The 21036-nt window shown below is 36.4% G+C and overlaps 1 protein-coding gene across 2 annotated transcripts in view; it reads right to left on the bottom strand.

Annotated features, from left to right (window-relative positions):
• The window catches only part of LOC108288407 (leucyl and cystinyl aminopeptidase), a 107682-nt gene that overhangs the window by 25635 nt on the left and 61011 nt on the right, over window positions 1-21036 (bottom strand). For both annotated transcript variants that reach the window (XM_017507324.2, XM_017507323.2), the window contains exons 5-11: window positions 18477-18597; window positions 17647-17801; window positions 15445-15558; window positions 13833-13964; window positions 7738-7869; window positions 5059-5219; window positions 4741-4829 (exon numbers count right to left, since the gene is read on the bottom strand). In XM_017507324.2, the coding sequence (XP_017362813.1) occupies window positions 4741-4829; window positions 5059-5219; window positions 7738-7869; window positions 13833-13964; window positions 15445-15558; window positions 17647-17801; window positions 18477-18597 (904 nt within the window). The remainder of the gene's footprint in view (window positions 1-4740; window positions 4830-5058; window positions 5220-7737; window positions 7870-13832; window positions 13965-15444; window positions 15559-17646; window positions 17802-18476; window positions 18598-21036) is intronic.

Here is a 21036-nt window from a genome sequence, read left to right as displayed (position 1 = left end):
GAAAATTAGTCAGGTATGATGACACGTATCTGTAGTCCCAGCTACTCAGGAGGCTGAGGCAGGAGTATCGCTTGAGGTCAAGTATCACTAGGTCAAGGCTGCATTGAGCTTTGATGGTGCCACTGTACCTTAACCTGGGTGATAGGGCAAGACCCTGTCTCTAATAAAAACAAAGGTAAAGAAAAGAAACAAAGAACCCCAGGAAGAAAGGCTACAGAGACCAAAATCTCCCTTGCCCATAAAAGGAGACAAGGAATGCTAGCTATGGCAGTTGTTCCACTAGATGGATAGAGAAAACACTGAAATACATACAGAGTATCTTGGTTGATAAGCAACTTGCCATGTTGTAAACTTAGGCAAGTCCAGAGTAGAGAGGAGGGACACGGCTGGGAATATACTGGAAATTATTACTGTCATTGAGATGACACAAAATAAAGTAGTACAGCCAACAGCACAAAGACAGAGTTACCATTTAAAGAATCAACATATTAGTCTCTCTCAGGTCTTCTGAATGATCAGAATCGTGGACCTTAAAACCACAGGTATCGAAAAATAATAGCTTTGCACACAAGGGAAGTAACTACATCTTGCAGTTCAAATGTGGATGAGGCTACCCTCATATGTTTTTAATTTACTATAATCATTAACAGATTAACAGTTCAATTTTCAGTCTATTGAGTAGCAAAAAAGAGTAAGCAACTGCAATATTAAGTGGCAGAAGCCCAGATGAAGTAATCTAACAGTGATTTTTAAAAACCATTTGTCAATGAGCTATGAAAATCAACTACTGTTTTACAAAAAAATTAAAGTTCTGAAACTAAAAAACATGCTTTTACTACAAAGTTACAAAATTTCCTATAGAGTTTGCTCTGGAGGGCTGGCATAATACATGCTATTGAACTGTATCACTCCTTGTTCAAAAGCATTCCCTTCTCTAATACCCCTTTCTCCTTTATTAGGAGAAAAAAAGGCAAGAGCAGAAAACGGACATAATAAATATTTTAATTACTATATGCCCTTCCTTCTTTCATCCTAATTGCCTTTTCTTCCAATGATATATCTTTTACTTTCACAGCAGTATTTCTGATAGTGACATCCATTTGGAAACATGAATGTTGTGCATTTGATTTAATATGAAAATCTCCTATAGTTAAAGATCTTAGGTCTGAGTAAAATGTGGTTAAGAAAGAGAGAGAGGAAGCGAAGAAGAAAGGGAAGAGGAAAACTTTTTAAAATACAATTTCCTAATATGTAGACTGGAAAAATGGCCCCATCAGCTGTTGTTATGCACAATAAATATTAACTGTTCAAAATTCATGTGAGACAAGGAGACAAATATATTGACCAAACATCACTCCTATATATGACTGAACTAACAACTAACCCAACAACCCTTGAATTAGAACACGTGAAAATATATTTAAAATAAAAAAGAAAGAAAATACATTAAAGATTTAACCAACTATCAAGCATCAAAATAATACGCTATGCAAAAGTATCACGGTTTATGCCATTCTTTTATGAGAAGCCTGAAGTCACTCCCTCTGCTACCTTTCTATTAAGAACAGAAAAAATAAAAATGCAGTTTCATTAAGAATAATTCTCATTGGAGCATTAGGAACCAAGAAGACTGTCCTCAGGGTAAACATAAGGACAGAAGTTTTCATGTGGACTCTCTAAACCTGAAATGGCAGGAATTAAAACAGCAGCAGCAGCAAGGGAAATAACAGTTGAGAAGAGGAAGTAACAGACACTACTTTCATCAGATACTGGCCCAGTTCCAGCTCTAGATTAAATCAATTATATTCTTGTGAATTTAGTATATTCTTCTTTGCTAAGAAGAGGAAGGGAAACAGAAAACATCACTTTATCAGGCTTTGCATGTTCTTTTCCTAGAAGTTTTTATAGTGAGACAGGAGTAATTTCATTATGGATTAAAATTTGGTAATTCATTATAATACATAAATTTTTATGTGCCTACTGAGTGCTAAAAGTGATTTACAGTGATTCATAGAGCCATAATCCCTACCGTCAATGGGAGAATTACCTAATTATGAGGATAGATGTAAGTGAACAGTACTTACAGTATATTATGAGTGGAGAAGTAGAGAATGTTATTAAAAAACCTAAGTAGGGCATCTAACCTGTCTTCAGGGGAGGAAAGGTTTCCTGGAGCAAGCAATAGCTGAGCTAAGATCTGAAGAATAAACAGGAGTAGGCCAAGGGAGTGAGGCAAGGGTGTTGTTCTTCAAGGAGAGAAAACAGCATATGCAAAGACCTAAAGACAACTGGCAGTATAGCATGTTTGAGTCGCTGACAGAAATGTTTTGCGGCGAAAGCAGAGAATGCCAGGTAAGGGCCAAGGAGGCTAAAGAAGTAGAATATGAGTTCATCTATGGGGTTAAACTCTCAAAGAGAGTTTAACAAGCTCATAAGTAAAGACGAGCCACATGCGGTGGCTCATGCCTGTAATCCCAACACTTTGGGAAGCCAAAGCAGGAGGATCACTTGAGACCAGGGGTTTGAGACCAGCCTGGGCAACATGGGCCCTGTCTCTACAAAAAATACAAAAATTAAGCCAGGCATGGTGATACATACCTGTGGTCCTAACTTCTTGGCAGGCTTAGGCAGGAGGGTCACTTGACCAGGTAGTCTCCAAAGTCCCATTCCCTTACCCCTAAGCTACACTCACCCCTCAAAAATAGAGGCTTTGACACCAGATTCAAATTCAAACAAGAAATTTTCCCTTTTCATCAATCCAAAGCATCACTAATGGGTCCTACAGAACACAAGAGCCTTGTGTTTCTTTAGGATGTAAATTAAGAGGGTTTGAGGCTGCAGTGAGCTATGATATTTTCACTGCACTCCAGCCTGGGCAACAGAGCAAGACTGCAACTCTAAAACCAAACCAAACAAAACAAAACAAAGCAAAACAAAACCAGAGATAATAAAAGCAGATTGCTGATTGTCCAATTATTTCTAATACCATCAAAAATTAATGAACTATCAGAAAGTTTGCAAAATTTCCTTAATGGTTTCTTGCAAATGCTCCAGCCATGTTTTGGCTGTGCTGCAGGATATAGGGAAATGGAGTTATTTGTTCTCCCTCGGGTCAGACACTATCCTTTTAGGGGTAATTCAAAGTTAGAGTTTTGTTTATTGAAAGACAGTAGCAATTCCTTGCACCTCCAGCTATGCTATCAAAGATATGATGACATTATCACTACCCCTAGGATTTTAAATAATTAGATTGTTGCTGCTTTAACTCTCCACTATGGTAAAGGCAATGAAACCGGCATATTCATATATTTCAGGAGGCATTATCAACTGTAACTACACAATAAAAGGGCAGTTCAGTTGTATGTACCAAATCACAAAAGGCAATGCAGTCTTCATTTTTGAGAAGCATTTCTTAAAAAAAATTTATATAATGGAAAAATCTTTAAGATTTGAAATATTTAATTAAGGCAATTTGTTATAAAGACAAATGGTGAATCAAGTATGTTAAGGTAATCACTATATATGTTAAGTAAAAAAAGGCAAGATACAGAAATCATATATACATAATGATTTTGACCTAGTACAAATATTTATTAAAAATGACTGGAAACAAATAATCATGAGAATAGTTTTGACAGGGTAATAAGATTTGTTCTCCGTTTTCCAGGTTTTATGTAATATGGATATATTATATTAAAGATTAATTTTTCAGTAACATTCATGATAGTTAACATTGTTATAGCATGTAATACATGCCACTCATTGCTCCAGGTGCTTCATATAAATGAAATCATTTAATCCTCACCACAACTATATAAAGTAAGTATAATTACTATCTCTCTTGTATAGCTGAGGGCATGAGGCTCAGAGAGGTCACATAACTCGCTTGAAATCATGTAAGTGATCAATGGTAGTGCTAAAAACTGAACCAGGCAGTCTCCAAAGTCCCATTCCCTTACCCCTAAGCTACACTCACTCCTCAAAAATAGAGGCTTTGACACCAGATCCAAATTCAAACAAGAAATTTTCCCCTTTCATCAATCCAAAGCAACACTAATGGGTCTTACAGAACCCAAGAGCCTTGTGTTTCTTTAGGATGTAAATTAAGAGGAAGATATGAGGTGTGACATTCATAGTGGTATTTAACAAATGGTCAAAAACTATATTTCAATTGCTTTTTATATTGTAGATAAGCATACATCACATTTATATTTTACTCTCTCCCTCTCCATTCCTATCATAGTTTCTTGCCCCATTTTCTTGTTCCCAAAAACATATACTATGTCTGCAGGGCATATTGCAATAACTATTTAATCTAAATCTGATCATGAATCAAACCTAATTATGCACATAAATTATTTTGGGTGTATCTTGCTAAAATGCAGTTGCCCAAACCCAACCCTGGAAGGTAGAGAGAAGATACTTTAAGAAACTCCCCTTATTTTGTAACAAAATATTAATCTTGGTATATATATAAAAACATGGCATCTGCTATTTTCTGTCAGGAATGCCAGCACATTCTTTAACTTTTTGTACCTTATTTCACATGGCTAAAGGCTAGTTTTGTGTATGATATACAGAATCAATCTCATGTTAGTTGCATCTTGTATATGCAATTCATAAAACCAATTCAGACAGTGTGCACACTGGAAAGTGTAATCTTACACATGCACTCTGATCAGATTTTAAAAATTATGCCATTTCCAATTTCTTATCAGAACTGTGTCATTATAGTCCAACCTGATTTCTTATCCAGTAATGACACCGATCGATATTCTGAATAATTTCCTCCGTCAGTGACATAGGATAGTGGAATATGCCACAGGTAGCTGTAAAGAGAAAATATTGAAAAATTATTATTCTAATATTTCAGTTAGTTACACATGATTTGTTTTGTTTTGTTTTTTATAATTTGGCAGAAAGGTTAACTTTGTTAAGCTATTCCTAGAAAAAGATAATCTTGTTAGGTTTCACAAGAACATATGATTACAAAATACTTAAAAATATTTCCACCTGAGGTTGCAAAAGACATGGCGTGAAAAGAAAGAGGGCATGTACCTTGCATTTGAAGGCTGAATTCCAGGCTTCATATTTAAAAAGAATCTCTCTTGTTGTACAAAAAGTTCTTTTCCTTTCCTTTGAACAGTCACTAAAGGAAATCCTTTCTGCAGGGTCCAGGTTTCCATCATTTTCTTTACATCTAGTGTTTGGTTTGTGACCTATAAAATATATATACATATAATTCCTTTTCCTTAAAAATAAAAATTAGTTTAAAAAATTTTATAGTTTATCTGTACCCTTCCCTCTTTTCCTACCACATTTTTAATATTACATTTAATGTTAATATAAAAAAGAAGCATGAATGTTGAGTTTATACTTCTAATCTAGGTAAATGAGCAACTGCTAAAAGGAATGTAACCTGGAACAGAACTAACTGATAGCCAAGTGAGTGACAGAGGCACTAGGTTGAGAAGTTGCACATATATCAACCAACTCAGAGTTCATTAAAATCCCTCTATCCATCACGATTAAAATCCCTAAGAAGATATAAGTATTCTTTCAAATCACAATACTATCATGTAGAAGATATGAATAATGATATACAGTCTAGAATCAGAAGCACTGCTACTCAATCCTGTGAATCACCTGAGTCTAGGTTTCTCTTTATACTCCTACCCTCTACCTCCGTATGATAGTCTCCAAGGACCTAATACTGCAGGAGTGCCAGGAAGCAGCAGCAACAGAAGAGTGACAAATAGGTCAGTTGCCTTAAGTCTTTCTAGAAAAGAGTGGTAAACTACTTTGGTAGTCACAGGCCTTCTTTCCCAGAAAATATATGAACTTAACTATAAAATCTAGAACCTAGTGCCAGAGCTTTATAGACTCCCTAAGGCCCACAGCCCCTATGACACCTAGTATCAATGGCTAAGAAGCAATTTTTGAACAATGATCTCTTTAAAGCAGGTGGGTTAAACTTAGGATTAAAATTATTTTTCTAGGTTACATATGAATTTGAATTGTAAGAAACAAAGTCATCATGTACCTAAATTGATAATATAACTCTCCTATGGCAGGCCTTGCCTCCATCACCACATGCCCATTTATTTAAAGCACAAAAGGATGGAGCAAATCTTCCCATTTTAATTAATCTTATATTTCTCATGGCTCTGACCTATTTATTTCTGAACCAGAGGTTTAGAAGAAAACAAGCTTGCCTAAAAACAAGGTGGTTTGGGGTGTCGAAGCAGTATTGAAGTAAAGAGGCCAATGCATAATTTGATGTGGATGCTGAAAAATCTGAGGATACTGTTAGGAACTAGGCTGGGACAGAAAAAACACCATGATGCAAAAGCTACAGTCAATGAGAAAGGCAGAAATATATTCTAAATGTCAAGAGATAAGACAGTAAGTATAAAGTAAACAATGTGGCTTTCAAATGAAATGCACTACATGATCAGAGAAAAAAACAATGATTTAGAAACAACTGTTAGGTAGTAAGTTCTCAAAGAAAACTCAGAGAGTAGGGAAGGTATATCTTCGGGGCAAAAGATTAACAGCTAGAAAGTATCAGGACTCAGATGAGGCAAAGAAGCAGAAAGAGTGTATGAGGAAGATCCAGAGCAGGAGTTCCTAACCTGCAATCAATAAAACTTTGAAACTGAGTGAGATGTTCTGCATATAAGTGGTTATTCTGAGTAATATGGCCAGAACTTTCATCAAACTTCCAAATAAGTCTGTGATCTTTCTGTTTTTTTTTTTGTTGTTTGTTTTGTTTGAGACGGAGTCTTGCTCTGTTATCCAGGCTGGAGTACAGTGGCAGAATTTCGGCTCATTGCAACCTCTGCCTCCAAGGTTCAGGTGATTCTCTTGCCTCAGTCTCCCAAGTAGGTGGGACTACAGGTGTGCATCACCAAATCTGGCTAATTTTTATGTATTATTTGTAGAGATGAGGTTTTACCATATCGGCTAGGTTGATCTCAAACTCCTGACCTCATTATCCACCCACCTCAGCCTCCCAAAGTTCTGGGATTACAGGCGTGAGCCACCACGCCCAGCCAAATCTGTGATCTTTCAAAGCATTATGATCTATCAATCTAAGTCAGGGTAACAAACGAAAATGCTTATAAGGGTTATGCAGTCAGCATACATGCATGAGGTAGGACGTGTTCATGCGATGCTTCGAAGTGTAACTTCTAGATAATTATACTGTTTGCTAGCATATTTCCAGGATGACAAAATTCCAACAGCAAAATCCTCTAAGGGTAATATGCAGTCATGTTGTGATGTATCATCTACTCTAGAGGAATAGTCACCAAGTCAAGAGATGCATGGAGCAGAGTACAGAATCATTAAAAGAAGGGAGAAAAACTAAAAAAGGGTAAGAATAGGAAAAGAGATTTTTGGAAAAAAAATCAAGTAATGAAAATATAGTAATATTCATTAATACAGAGAAGACAACTTTCCCACAAAATAGGAATGGAGTTTAAGTTACAGACAAAAAACTGGCTACCCAAGCCCACACACATCTTTTCCAACAGCTAAGAACAACACTCCCATTTTTTGACATAAAACTCAGTGCTCCATTCATAAATATTTATACAGCAAGCTCCATCCTTCTCTTTCTCAAATAACTATGCTTGGTACCACAGACTTAACTTACACACATGCTAAAAAGTATAAATAAATGACCCCCCCCCTTTTATATTAAGAGCTAAAAAAATTACCTAGGTCACTTACCTGATTAAAACTATCCCACAGATCATCACTTTGAATGGATCCATAGCTGTGATTATGCAGGTAAAGAACTATAGCATGTTGAAACACATCTTCACTAAGGAAGGTTTTCAGCATCAACAAGAGAGAAGCTCCCTATTCAAAAAAAAGTGAGAAAAAGGGAAGAAATTACAGAATACTATAGATTATTGAATTGAGAATCTAAAATTCAAACTACAGTCAATCTAAAAATATGCTTCCATATACAGAACCTAGTTATAATACACTGCTACTTAGTTTCATATAACTAGATGTGGACTGTGTTCAACTGTCTTAAAATTATTTTAAGGGATTTGAAAAAGAGTTAATGGAGTAGATTCCCATGTGCACTATTCTAACCATGAGCCATTCTGTGTGGTCTATTGGTATACTCACTGTTTCAATGTTACTGTTGAAAAGCTAAGTATTTATAAATACATTTTAATAGAAAAACATGCCAAATTCTCTGTGGCATCCACACCTCCATCCCCAGTGCTTAAATTACCCGTTGAATTCATGAGTGCACACTGCTGGAAGCACGATAAATTGGCAAGGCTCTCAAAAGTCTCCCTGCTAGGTAGGTCATTAATTTCTTATTTTAGTATATTGTATTGTGACGTAACCAGGATCTCTCTTCTTCCTGCAGAGTCACTTCAAATGCTTGGAACTAACAAATGTATAGGGCAGTAAGCATACTATTAAAGCCACACTATATCCATTCATGTACATGTCATCATTCCCAATCCTGAAATATGCACCACCTCCTCTGTGAAGCCCCCTGACTTGAAATAGAAATCACATTTCTCCATCTTCAATACAATTTATATAACATCCTGTATCTGTTAGACATTTATTTCCTCATCTACAGTGTATGCTAATTGAGGGGAAAAGTAAAGAGCTCAACTCCAATGACTAAAATAATGCCCACTAAATAGTAGGTACTCAAATAGTTTTTGAATAAATTTCACTTTTGATAAAAATGTAGTCACGTCAAGATTATTTGTATACATAACTAAATTTATTACCTATTACTCTCATTTCTATGTCACACTTCATAGCTATTGCTTGTTCTATAAATTTAAGTACTCATTGTTGTCCCCATCAGTCCTTTCTCTTCTGCATCACCAATTTTCCCCTCCATACTGTAACATGCCCATGAATAAAACAAAAACAGGCTGGGCATGGTGGCTTATGCCTGTAATCCCAGCACTTTGAGAGGCCAAGGCGAGAGGATCATGAGGTCAGGAGTTCAAGACCAGCCTGACCAACATGGTGAAACCCCGTCTCTACTAAAAATACAAAAATTAACTGGGCGTGATGGCGTGCGCCTGTAATCCCAACTACTCAGGCAGCTGAGGCAAGAGAATCGCTTGAACGGAGGAGGCGGAGGTTGCAGTGAGCTGAGATCACGCCACTGCACTCCAGCCTGGGTGATAGAGCAAGACTCTGTCTCGAAAAGAAAAGAAAAAAAAAACTATGATGTAACGTTCCTAATTTTTAACATATAAAAGAAATATCCTTCCTTAACTTCACCCCCCTCCAGTTACCACAGTATTGTTTTGTTCCCCCATTGTAGTAAAACTCCTCAAGAGTTATCCTCAATGTGCCATCTCCATTTGCTCTCTTTCATTCACTCTGCTGGAAAGGTTTGTTTGTTTTTTTCTTTTTTTTCTTTAGACGGAATTTCACTCTGCCGCCAGGCTGGAGTGCAGGGCGATCTCGGCTCACTGCAACCTCTGCCTCCTAGGTTCAAGTGATTTTCCTGCCTCAGTCTCCCAAGCAGCTGGGACTACAGACACGCAGCACCATCCCCAGCAAAGTTTTGTAGTTTTTAGTAGAGACGAGGTTTAACCATGTTGGCCAGGAGGTCTCTTGACCTTGTGATCCGCCTGCCTCAGCCTCCCAAAGTGCTGGAATTATAGGCGTGGGCCACTGCACCTGGCCTCTTTTTTTTTTTTTTTTTAGAGAAGTCTCACTCTTGTCACTCAGGCTGAAATGCAATGGCACAATCTCAGCTCACTGCAACCTCCACCTCCTGGGTTCAAGCGATTCTCCTGCCTCAGCCTCCTGAGTAGCTGGGATTACAGGCACTTGCCATCACGTCCAGCTAATTTTTGTATTTTTAGTAGAGACGGGGTTTCACCATGTTGGTCAGACTGGTCTCAAACTCCTTACCTCAGGTGATCCACCTGCCTCGGCTTACCAAAGTGCTGGGATTACAGGTGTAAACCACTGTGCCAGGCTGGAAATATTTTTATCAAGGTCACTGGTAAACTTCCTGGTGCTAGACAAATGTGAATTCTCAGGCTCATCTTATCAACCTATTTGATACAACTGATCACCTGCTCCTCTTTGAGAGCGGCAGGACACTACTTTTGATTCTCTGGCTATTCACTGGCTATCATTTCCAAATGATTCCCTAATTTATATATCTAACCAGATTTCTTACCCCTTGAATTTCAGACTCATACCCAGCTGCCTGCTTGGTACCTCCATTTGGATGTTTAATTCATCTCTCATACTCAGAAATTGAAGTTTCTTCCCCTTTCTTTCCCTAAATCTACTCTTTTTTTTTTTTTTTTTTTTGAGACGGAGTTTCCCTCTAGTTACGCAGGCTGGAGTGCAATGGCGCGATCTCGGCTCACCGCAACCTCTGCCTCCTGAGTTCAAGCAATTCTACTGCCTCAGCCTCCTGAGTAGCTAGGACTACAGATGCGCACCACCATGCCCAGCTAATTTTTGTATTTTTAGTAGAGATGGGGTTTCACCTTGTTGACCAGGATGGTCTTGATCTCTTGACCTCATGATCTACTCACCCCCTAAATCTACTCTTAAAGAAGTCTTCCTCATTTCAGCAAATGGCAACTCAATTTTTCCAGTTGTTCAGGCAAAAATCTTAAAAGTTGCCCTGACCCCTCTCTTGTATTTCACATCTAATCCATCAACAAATTCTACTGGATTAATCTTTAAAATATATTCCAAGTTCAGTAGTATCTCCATCACCTTCACAATATCCCCCCTTGTCCAGGCCACCATTATCTCACCACCCATCTATTACAATAACTTCCTAACTAGTCCTCTTAACTTCATGTACTGCTGAAGACTGGAGTGATCTTTTACAAAATAAGCCATACCATGGTACTTCCCTATCAAATGGCTTTTCATTTCACTGAGAATAAAATCAAGGTCCCTACCATGGCTTAGCAGACCCTATGATAATCTGGCCTCTTACAATCCCTCTAACTTCATCTACTACTTTCCCCTCTGCTTACTCTACTCCAGATAACATTGGATCCATGCCGGTACTTGAACATGGAAAGCACCTTATACCTCAATCTTGTATCTCTCTCAATCTCGTATCTCGTGTGGGAGTCTCCAAGACCAGTTCCAGGTTTGATTATGTACTAGAAGGATTCACAGAACTCAGCATATAATCACACTCACTGTTATGATTTATTACGGTGAAAATATGTGAAGTAAAATCAGCTAAGAAGAAAGGTGTATGGGGCAAAGTCCAGAGGAAACCAGGCACAAACTTTCGAGTCCTCTCCCAGTGGAGTCACACAGGATGTACTTAATTCCTCCAGCAAGTTGTGAAAACGTGTGAAATACTGTCTACCTGGGATGCTCGTTAGAGATTCAGCACCCAGGATATTTACTGCGGGGTAGTCATGAAGGTACCTTCCACCTAGCACATACCAAAACTCCAGATACCCAGAAGGAAAGCAGATGTTCAGCATAAACACATTGTTAAGGCACAGTGAGCCACTCTTATAATGTAATAGTGGGAACTTTCCCAAAACCCAAGTTCCCACATGCACCCAAGGGCCAACCTTGCAAGCAGGTCTTTCAAAGGACAGCAGTCTCAGGCCTGCACACAAGCACTATACATTGGCTATTTCCTGTGCCTGGAATATTCTTCCCCAAGAAAACCACATTCCGCATGCCTTAGGCAGTGTTCAAATGTCACTACACAGGAAAACTTCTCAACCATATTATATTATAAATATATTTTATATTATATTCCTTTGTTATTCTCGTTTCCCTTATCACACTTTATTTTCATGTTAGCACTTATTACTTAACACAATATCTATTTATTCATTCATTTGTATACTGGCTGTCTCTACCTTTGACTCCTGAAATTAAAGCTCCACAAAAGAGGCAGTCCATCTTCTTCCCTAATATAACCCAGCACCTAGAACAATGCCTGGTACATGGTTAGTACTTGTAAGATTTGCTAAATGAATGAATTCTTAAAAGGCAACCTGCATCAGAATTAGGCTTGATGATTAGAAAGACCAAACAGAATATGTCTGCTAACATATTTCCCTATTGGCGCTTACCTTCTTACACACAATACTCCAAGTAAGCACCAGTAGGGTTAACTGGATAAGTTATCCAGTATCCTACTTTTCTTATAGAATATTTTCCAAATTTCCAATTGTGATACAAGTAGTTACCATGTTGACAGGGATTGACTATGATGTGGAAACTACATGCTCAGAAAACACTGAATTCTGGGATAAGAGGGCTGGGGTCAGAGGCAGACAGGGCTCTATTATGACTCTGTTTTGTTATTATATACTGAACTTAGAGCATTTTAAGCAGGATTTCAAATCCTGAAATAATTGTACTGTTTAAGTTTGGTATAATAACAGAACCTCAAGTTTAAAATTTTCTGTATTGACAGGTCCATTATGGGCTTAAAAAATCATAGCAGTAGCTCTAATTGGAATAGATGTCATATAGCTAACTGAACTCCTGATTTTCTTGTTTGTTAAAAGTACCTGTGCAGTAATTCTTCCTGTCAGTCAGGTTTGAACCTGAAAAACATTTCTGCTTCTTTCTTTACCTACCTTACCCTGTCACTAATAATTTAAGTACTTTCCCTGCCCAGTATTTTTTATACCCACTGTTTTCTTTCCACCTTTACTAGCACTCCTCATTTCAAACTTTTATCATTTCATGCCTAGACTTTGGCAGCAATTATCCTGACTTTACGTTTCTCTCCACTTAAATCTACTTTATAAAGTGAAACCAATTTAGTTTACCTAAATAGTAACTTTAATCAAGTTATTTCTCTGTTCAAAAGTCTTTTCAAGCTTCCCATTATACAGGAAACAAGGATTCCTTATGGTATCCAGAGCCTTCTACAACTGGGCCCCACTCAACCTTCCTTCCCCTCTTCACATGTGGCTTCCACTGCAGTCAAACACTGACTCTCAGAAAAAAACATACTTGCCCATTAGTACTTCATTTTCTTTGCAGACCTCACTGTTCCATTCCTGCACAACACTCTAAGTCCCATTCCTCCTTACCTATATTTTAATTATTTAAATCATCACAATTCCCATTTTCCTCCCCCAACTTTCTCTTCATTATCCCAGGCAAAAATTCTCTGCCCCACTCAGCACATATTACCTCTCTTATTCCTCCACAAGTACCAAATACTAAACTTTCAGCTACTTGATGGCACAGACTGTATCTCATACCTTTTATATATTTTCTTTTCTATCTAGTCTGACAGCCATAACATTCATCCTTCCCCACAATATAAATGTGAATGACACTATTATTCCTGTTCTTTCATTCTCTGACCTATGGTGATTCGAATGGGGTTTGACTTTCCGCTTTTTCTTTACTTTGAAACCCAGAGTGTGTGTTTCAGATCCTGCAATCTAATCTTCAATTCTTAAAATCTTTTTTGCTTACTTGCTTTGGCAATCCTGACTTGAGAGCATATTTCATTTCTGAGTAACACAGCCAAGAGCTTGCTTAGGACCTTCCTCAAACGTACTCTACCTGTAAATCTGGAGTGTAAACTGACTTTAAAAGATGGATTGCTATAAGATCTGTTTAATTGTCTGGAATACTAGTCATACAACTTAAATGAGAATTAGAGAAAGGAAAAAAACTCACAAAAAAGTTAAGACTAAGATTTATATATAAGCAAACATTTTAGAGTTTAACATTAATACCTGAAAAAAAATTAATCTTTAAAATAATCTAAATCATGCAGCTTACTCACATATGACATTTGAAACCCACTCCAGCTACCTTTTTGTTCACAGTAATACCTTAATATAGGAAAGAGGATCAAACATTTCTCCAATTTGTTGTGAAGACTGAGCAGATGAAGATATCGGACGAGATGAACTTAAGGAATCTTTCTTCATGATTTTAAATTGAGCATCTAAGAAATCTTCGTACTTTCAAAAAATGAAAAGATTAGAGTATCATGAATAGTATCAAAGGCAAAAGTATAGTAATTATTTACATGAATTAGACTAATTATTATGTAAGATCATTAGGAAAAAAATGATGTGTCACTAAACTTCAGAATATAAGCTTTCAAAAATGTAGGAAGATTGTGACCTTTATTAATATTCCTTAAATTTAAAATTACAATTATAACATGGCCACATGAAAATTAGCATTTCCTAAACAACAGCATATGCAAAAATTAAGACTCTATTACCAAAGTAAACAAATGCCAACTCTGGGTACACAAGATGAATATTCTAAAAAGGATAGCATATATATTTTTTTAATGAAAACTGAAATTTAAAAAGAGAAAGAACAAAAACTGGTCCTTATGCTTATTTCTTATATATAGTCAAGCATTTCTATTAAGAAAATATTTATTTCCCTTAACTGAGGTCAATTTTAAATAAATTATAACTCTTCAACAGAAGAATTCTTTAAGAAGTCAGCAGATGAACTCCCCTAGAACATGTATTAGACGTTTTTACACATTCTGGGCACCACCAAGTGGTCAAACTGTATATCTCCCTGCTTAATTAAGTAGCATACACGGATTTAGAATATCTTTCTTAGTACTCTAGCTATCACTTGATATTAATCAATTAACATCAGTTGATTTCTTCTACCACTTGAAATTTTTGAACAAGCCCTATCAAAAATTTTAAATCAAAAACTCTAAGAGTACTTCTGTTTAAAAGCAATCTTGGTTCATAAGTTCAATATCAGGAAGTTTAATAGAAAGTCAAAAAATTTCAAGGTTGGAAGGTATCTTTACACTTTCCCACCTGCTGTTTGAGTTATCTTCATAATATCTTGGCTAGTGTGCCTGAATATCCCTAAGTACTAGAAATATTTCCTGAGAGTCTAATACCATAGTGACAACACTATTACACCTCTCTGTTTTGAAATGCTATTCCTAATCTTTGGAAAAAGGCATAAATTGTGGTTTGTACCTTAAAAAGGGCAAATTATTTATTTGTAACAACTTATATATCACTATTACAATAATGTACATTGTGATAGTAAAGAAACAGTAATGCTACAAAATGTTTTAATTTTTTTCTCTTTTTACACACTTTAATTTTGCAAAATGGAATTTGCAACTTTATCTAAATTCCTACAAGCAGAAGAACTACAGCTGTTTAGAAGAAAGTGTTGCAAAACAGTTTGAAATGTTCATCTTAGTGACAAAAATGTGAAATAATCTTATACAAGTTCAGCTTTCAATGAAACACATCAATAAATAGTAGCATAATTTTCACTATCAAATCTCAAAAGGTATAGATATCAGTAACCAAGGTCAAGCTTGGCATACCTTCCTAGAAACATTTTCATTACTCCAGATGCACAGAAAATACATGAAAATGTGATTTGACTATTTTTCCTCCTAGCATTCATAGTAGGCCAAAGAAACCCTGTACTTACAGTAGAAAGCTCTTTGAATATTTTTTCCAAAGAGAAATACTCCATGAAGGTGGCAAAACCTTCATTTAGCCATATATCATTCCACCACCGCATAGTCACCAGATTGCCAAACCACTGAGGGAGAGAAAACAACCCACAGTATATTTATATCCTCAGGAATTTCTTTTAAATAATTGGCTCAAGTGTCATATTAGTCACCCATAACTTGATTACAATATCTTAAAAATACACTTAAACTATATTCAAATTAATTTAAAACTTATAAAATTTATATAAATTTACTTTAAAAATAAAATAGAAATTTTAACATTTTACCTTAACTGAATGGGAAAACAAGCAAGAAAGGTTATTAGCATATTTATCAATTTAATAAACATGTAATATAGCATGAATATAGGGAAATAAAAACTTTTTTTGGCCAACTCATAAAGTGAGATTTCCTAGATAATGACTTTTTCTACTTTCTAATATCAAGTTAGTAAGATTATTTTCCATTATGTCTACAACCATCCATGACAACTAAAAAGTCTCTATATGAGAGATGTTTCTGTAGTCAGAAAACCTATAAATTTGTTTCTCCTCAGTTGCCCAAATTGAAGATAGTATTTGCATGATTCAAACTAGAATTCAAATAACATTCCTTAATAAAGTTGACATATAAAGAAAGGCTGGGCATGGTGGCTCACACCTGTAATCCTACTGCTTTAGGAGGGCAAGGCAGGAGGATTGCTTAAGGCCAGGAGTTCAAGCCAGCATGGACAACATAGCAAGACTCTGTCTCTACAAAAAAATTAAGCCAGGCATGGTGATGCATGCCTGTGGTCCTAGCTACTTGGGAGGCTGGGGTGGGAGGATCACTTGAGCCCAAGAGTTCAAAGTTGCAGTGAGCTATGATCATGCCACTGCACTCCAGCCTCGGTGACAGAGTGAGACCTTGTTTCTTAAAAAAAGGTGGCATATACATAAACAAATGAAGTCAGAAAGATATTAAGTATTTCCTCCTATGACATAGAAGAAAAGAGGAAGGAAAAAAGTAACAGGAGAGTCTCCTTAAAAAAAAAGTATCTAAAAACTCCTTGAAATAAAAAGTAGTTATAAGATATGTAATTTGGTCAGTGTGGCCTAAGGCTTATCTCAAATCAGCAGCAAAAAGATGAGGTTACTGCATAAAACAAAACACCTTTGAGAATTACAGCAATATATTTTTCTGTGATATTATCTTCAAACCTGTTTTAGAGGAAGATGATTTATAAGTCCTAAAGAGGAAATAACAGGGTAATAGTCCCAAATGGTCGCGGGTGGCTTCAGAAATAACAGACCTAGAGGGGATTCCCCCAAAAGACAAGTTACCTATATGACCTATTTTTAAAGCAAATAAGAATGTGCTTCATATGCCAGCTTGTCATGAAGTCTTAACAAGGATTAGATTCATACATGGTGTTTGAAGTAGGAAATAAGCTGACTAGAATACATCCTATTCCTAACCTGTTGCTGTCATGACATCACCCAAACCATATCCAATGCTAGTTAATCACCTCATCCAGGCCACAACAGACAAGGTATCAGGGAAGAATGGGGGAATTATGTACCATATAATCATCTTTCTCTCCATGTTACACAAACAGTACCTTTACCATTTTCTCAGAAACCCCCTCTTCAAAATTAACAAAATTAACAGGGAACCCCATTCCAGCAAGAGATGAATAAAAAAATCCAGCCCTGACAGCTACCATTTGAGTTGTCAGAAGAGTGCAACTTAGAGAAAGGGATTCACCCCACAAAGTTATACTGGGCAGTGGCCATTTGTCAGAGGCGAGGCAGCTGTGTATTACTGAAGGGGAAAAAGAAATCTTGAAGAGACAGTGGCTCTACATGGACCACGTGCTGCCACTTATTAGCTATATGACTTATGGCAAGCCATTTATTTAAACTGAGTCTCAGGTTTTACATCTGTGAAATGTGATTAATACCCACCCTAGAGAAGTTATGAAGTAAGACAGATGTGAAAATGCTTTAACCTGCAAAGTCATACATCAACATCTGATAGCATTTTCACTGGAAAATTGTTTGTGTTTAAAAAGCATTTTTCTATTACAAAAAAAAGGCAATACTTAAAAAAACAAAAAAGGCTGAAGAATTATTAGCATCTAGATGCTAACAATAACTCCAGGTGTGACATGTAACAGCCTTGGTTGCTAATACCTGGTGGGCCAGCTCATGCGCAATGATCTTAGTCATCAGTTTTCTATCCGCCACTGAAGAAGTGTTATTGTCACACAGAAGCGTCTCCTCTCGGAAGGTGACCAAACCCCAATTTTCCATTGCTCCTGCTTTGGAGTCAGGAATAGCCACCAAATCTAGACATAACAGGAAATAAATGATCAACTTTCCCTCATCTTTTGGCATTTTCTACTCAAAATATTTTATTCAGTGGATTATCATTGTGAAAGCAAGGAATTCTTCTTATACTTCTAATAAATGGAATCTTCCTTATTCTAGCTCTGCATGCTCCCTACTCACATGTCAGCTGAGGAAGACCTGTTCAAACCCTTTTAGAGTCACTGGTCCACTGTGTCTTAGTGAGGAAAGAGATGCCTAATTCCTTCACAATCAATCAGCTTCCCAGAACAAGAAGGACAAAGTTCATGGCCAATACTCTAATGTCTAGGACTAGCTACAGTACTGAAATGCTCTTGCTTTCCTGAGCTCCCATTACTCAGTTTTTAGTATTTGAATCAGGTATTTCTTGGAAGTTAGAATTAGTCAAATTGCAGACTAAGTCCTAAGCAAGTTCCTACTTACGCAGCTCTATAAACTTTTTTACAGCCCTACAAACTTAAGTGTTCGAAGTTCCAAGTTTGAATATATTCACGAAATCTAAATAATCTTAACAAATACAATTTTAAAGCATTAGTAATGTTTTTGGGTTGTATCTGCAAACAACTTGGGCAGAACTTCCTTCTAAAAAATATTCGCAAAATAAATCTATGTTCTAATTATAACAAAAATCAGAGACACTATTTGATTCTTACCCAATTTCTTAAGTGGGTACTGAATTTCAAAGTAGTTTTGATAAAACTCAAGAAGCTTCACAGCTGTTTCCAAGGCATGGTGAGCTTGACCAACCTTTTCTGGTACAGTATATATAGAAACCTAAAGGGAAACATTATGTATGCTGTAAGGACAGGTACAATTAAAATGGCATGATATTCAAGTAGCACTGTCTAGACTAGCATATCTGAAAATGCTATAGAATCGTATGAGATCTTTCTGGATAGAAACACTTGTTTATAGTTACTTTAGCCCCCACAGAGTTTAGCAAGTCCCTTCCATACATATAAAATGTTGAAAAAACTTACTTATCCCGCCCCCCCAACACTTTCTTTTAAGCTAGCAACATTCAAAATAACTACTTTAGGTCATCTTATGGCAATGTATAAGTATTTGCCTGTTTAATTATATGACACTCTTCTCCCATTACCTGTAGTTGCCCTTCCTTACTTATGAGGTATAAAAATTGAGAGTTATTGAAAGGACAAAACTAAATGTTCACATTTCAGGACCTATCACTGCACCTGGCATCTAGCAGGCACTCAACACTGAGGAGTCACATCTTATGATGAAGTTAATTCTAAAGTTAACATGTAAGGCATAAATTGTACATTTGTTGAAATTATCCTGGAAAAAAACAATTAGAGACCAACATATTCTCTTCCAGTAAGTATGGCACAGCCAGTTTTTCTTCCAGTGCTTGGGATAGCTTATGTTTTTTTCAGTTGTTGGTGTGTTTTTAAGGATCAGGTTATAAAAATATACATATTATACAGAGAAACACTTGTGATAACGAGTTGAACACAGTAACTAAAACCAACTAGAGGAACAACAGATTCATGTCTCCCACTGCCCATTCACTCCAGGGTACCATGCTAAGAGAGAAAGCAGATGGAATCATACTTACTATTTAAATTGCAATTCTTGCTCACTCTTTTTTTTTTTTTTGGCTAATGAATAAAATATATATGATGTGACAAACTATAAACATCTTATTCAGTAAGTATAAAAAGGCAAGTGTTAAACGGCCATGTTCAAAGCAATGGGTTTTACAAAACAATACTTTTATTTTCCAACTGATTTTAAAAAGCCCTCTATACTCACCTGGGAAAGTGGGATGTAAATTAGACACAGCAGAAAACAAAAACATCAAAATGAAGATCTCAACAGGTGGGAAATGAAAACTTGTTGAACAATTCATGATTTGGAAAAAGCACATTGGTGAAGTCTAACTCCAATTTTAGTTTCCCATTAAGTGATGTAAAAACTGTCAACAATTTCTCAAAGCAAACAAAAACATAAAGTGGGGAAAGGACACCCTATTCAACAATCAGCAGAGTAAACGGACAACCCACAAAGTGGGAGAAAATCTTCACAATCTATATACATTCGGCAAAGGCTAATATCTAGAATCTACAAGGAACTCAAACAAATCAGCAAGAAAAAAAAAACACCCCATCAAAAAGTGGGCTAAGGACATGAATAGACAATTCTCCAAAGAAGATATACAAATAGACAACAAATATATTTAAAAATGCTGAACATCGCTAATGATCAGAGAAATGCAAATCAAAACCACAATGCATACCACCTTACTCCTGTAAGAATGGCCACAATAAAAAAATCAAAAAATAACAGATGGTAGCATAGATGTGGTGAAAAAGGAACACCTTTAAGATGCTGGTGGGATTGTAAACTATTACAATCACTATGAAAAACATTGTGCAGATTCATTCCTTCAAGAACTAAAAGTAGAACCATCACTGGATTACTCAATCCCACTACTGGGTATTTACTCAAAGGAAAAGAAGTTATTATACAGAAAAGATACATCACACACATTTATAGCAACACAATTCGCAATTGCAAAATGGTACCAGCCCAAATGCCCATCAATCAATGCGTGGATAAAGAAATTGTGATACACATACACACACACCCCATAGAATAGGACTCAACCATAGAAATGAACGAAATAATGGCAATTGCAGCAACCTGGATGGAACTGGAGTCCATTATTCTAAGTGAAGTAACTCAAGTGAAGTAACATTGAGTGATAACAGATTTGTTAAGTTTAACTGATTTGTTTCATGATTTAATAAAAATAAAACCTAATTAAAAAAAGGAAAAATAGAACAAAACTTCATACTCTCAAAAAGGACAATAATATGACCTGCAAGATTTATAAAGGCAGAAAATATCAGAAGCTTCAATACTAAACTTTCTGAAAAAACACCAGTCTTCCTCAACAGATAACTGGACACACAGAAAAGCAGAAATACCCTCTCCCCTATAAAAACAGTTAAGTCTACCCAGAATAACTGATTAGATGGCTTTAGGAGAATGATATAAATTGTGTACAATGTTCCAGGCTGGTGGAAGATAGTTGAGGTAGAAACGTTTTTAGTGGAAATCTGGAACAAAGTCATGAAGTCTTGTTTCAGACTAAACATGAATAAATTAAAATTATAACTTCACATGGATGATACTGGTGAAGGTTCTACTTCAATGCTCAGTGTCAGATGTGGTGTCCACATCTGA

The sequence above is a fragment of the Cebus imitator genome, unplaced genomic scaffold (assembly GCF_001604975.1).
Source record: "Cebus imitator isolate Cc_AM_T3 unplaced genomic scaffold, Cebus_imitator-1.0 Scaffold372, whole genome shotgun sequence".
NCBI lineage: Eukaryota > Metazoa > Chordata > Mammalia > Primates > Cebidae > Cebus > Cebus imitator.
The sequence above is the reverse complement of the archived record's forward strand: the minus strand, read 5'-3'. Positions and strand labels throughout refer to the sequence as shown.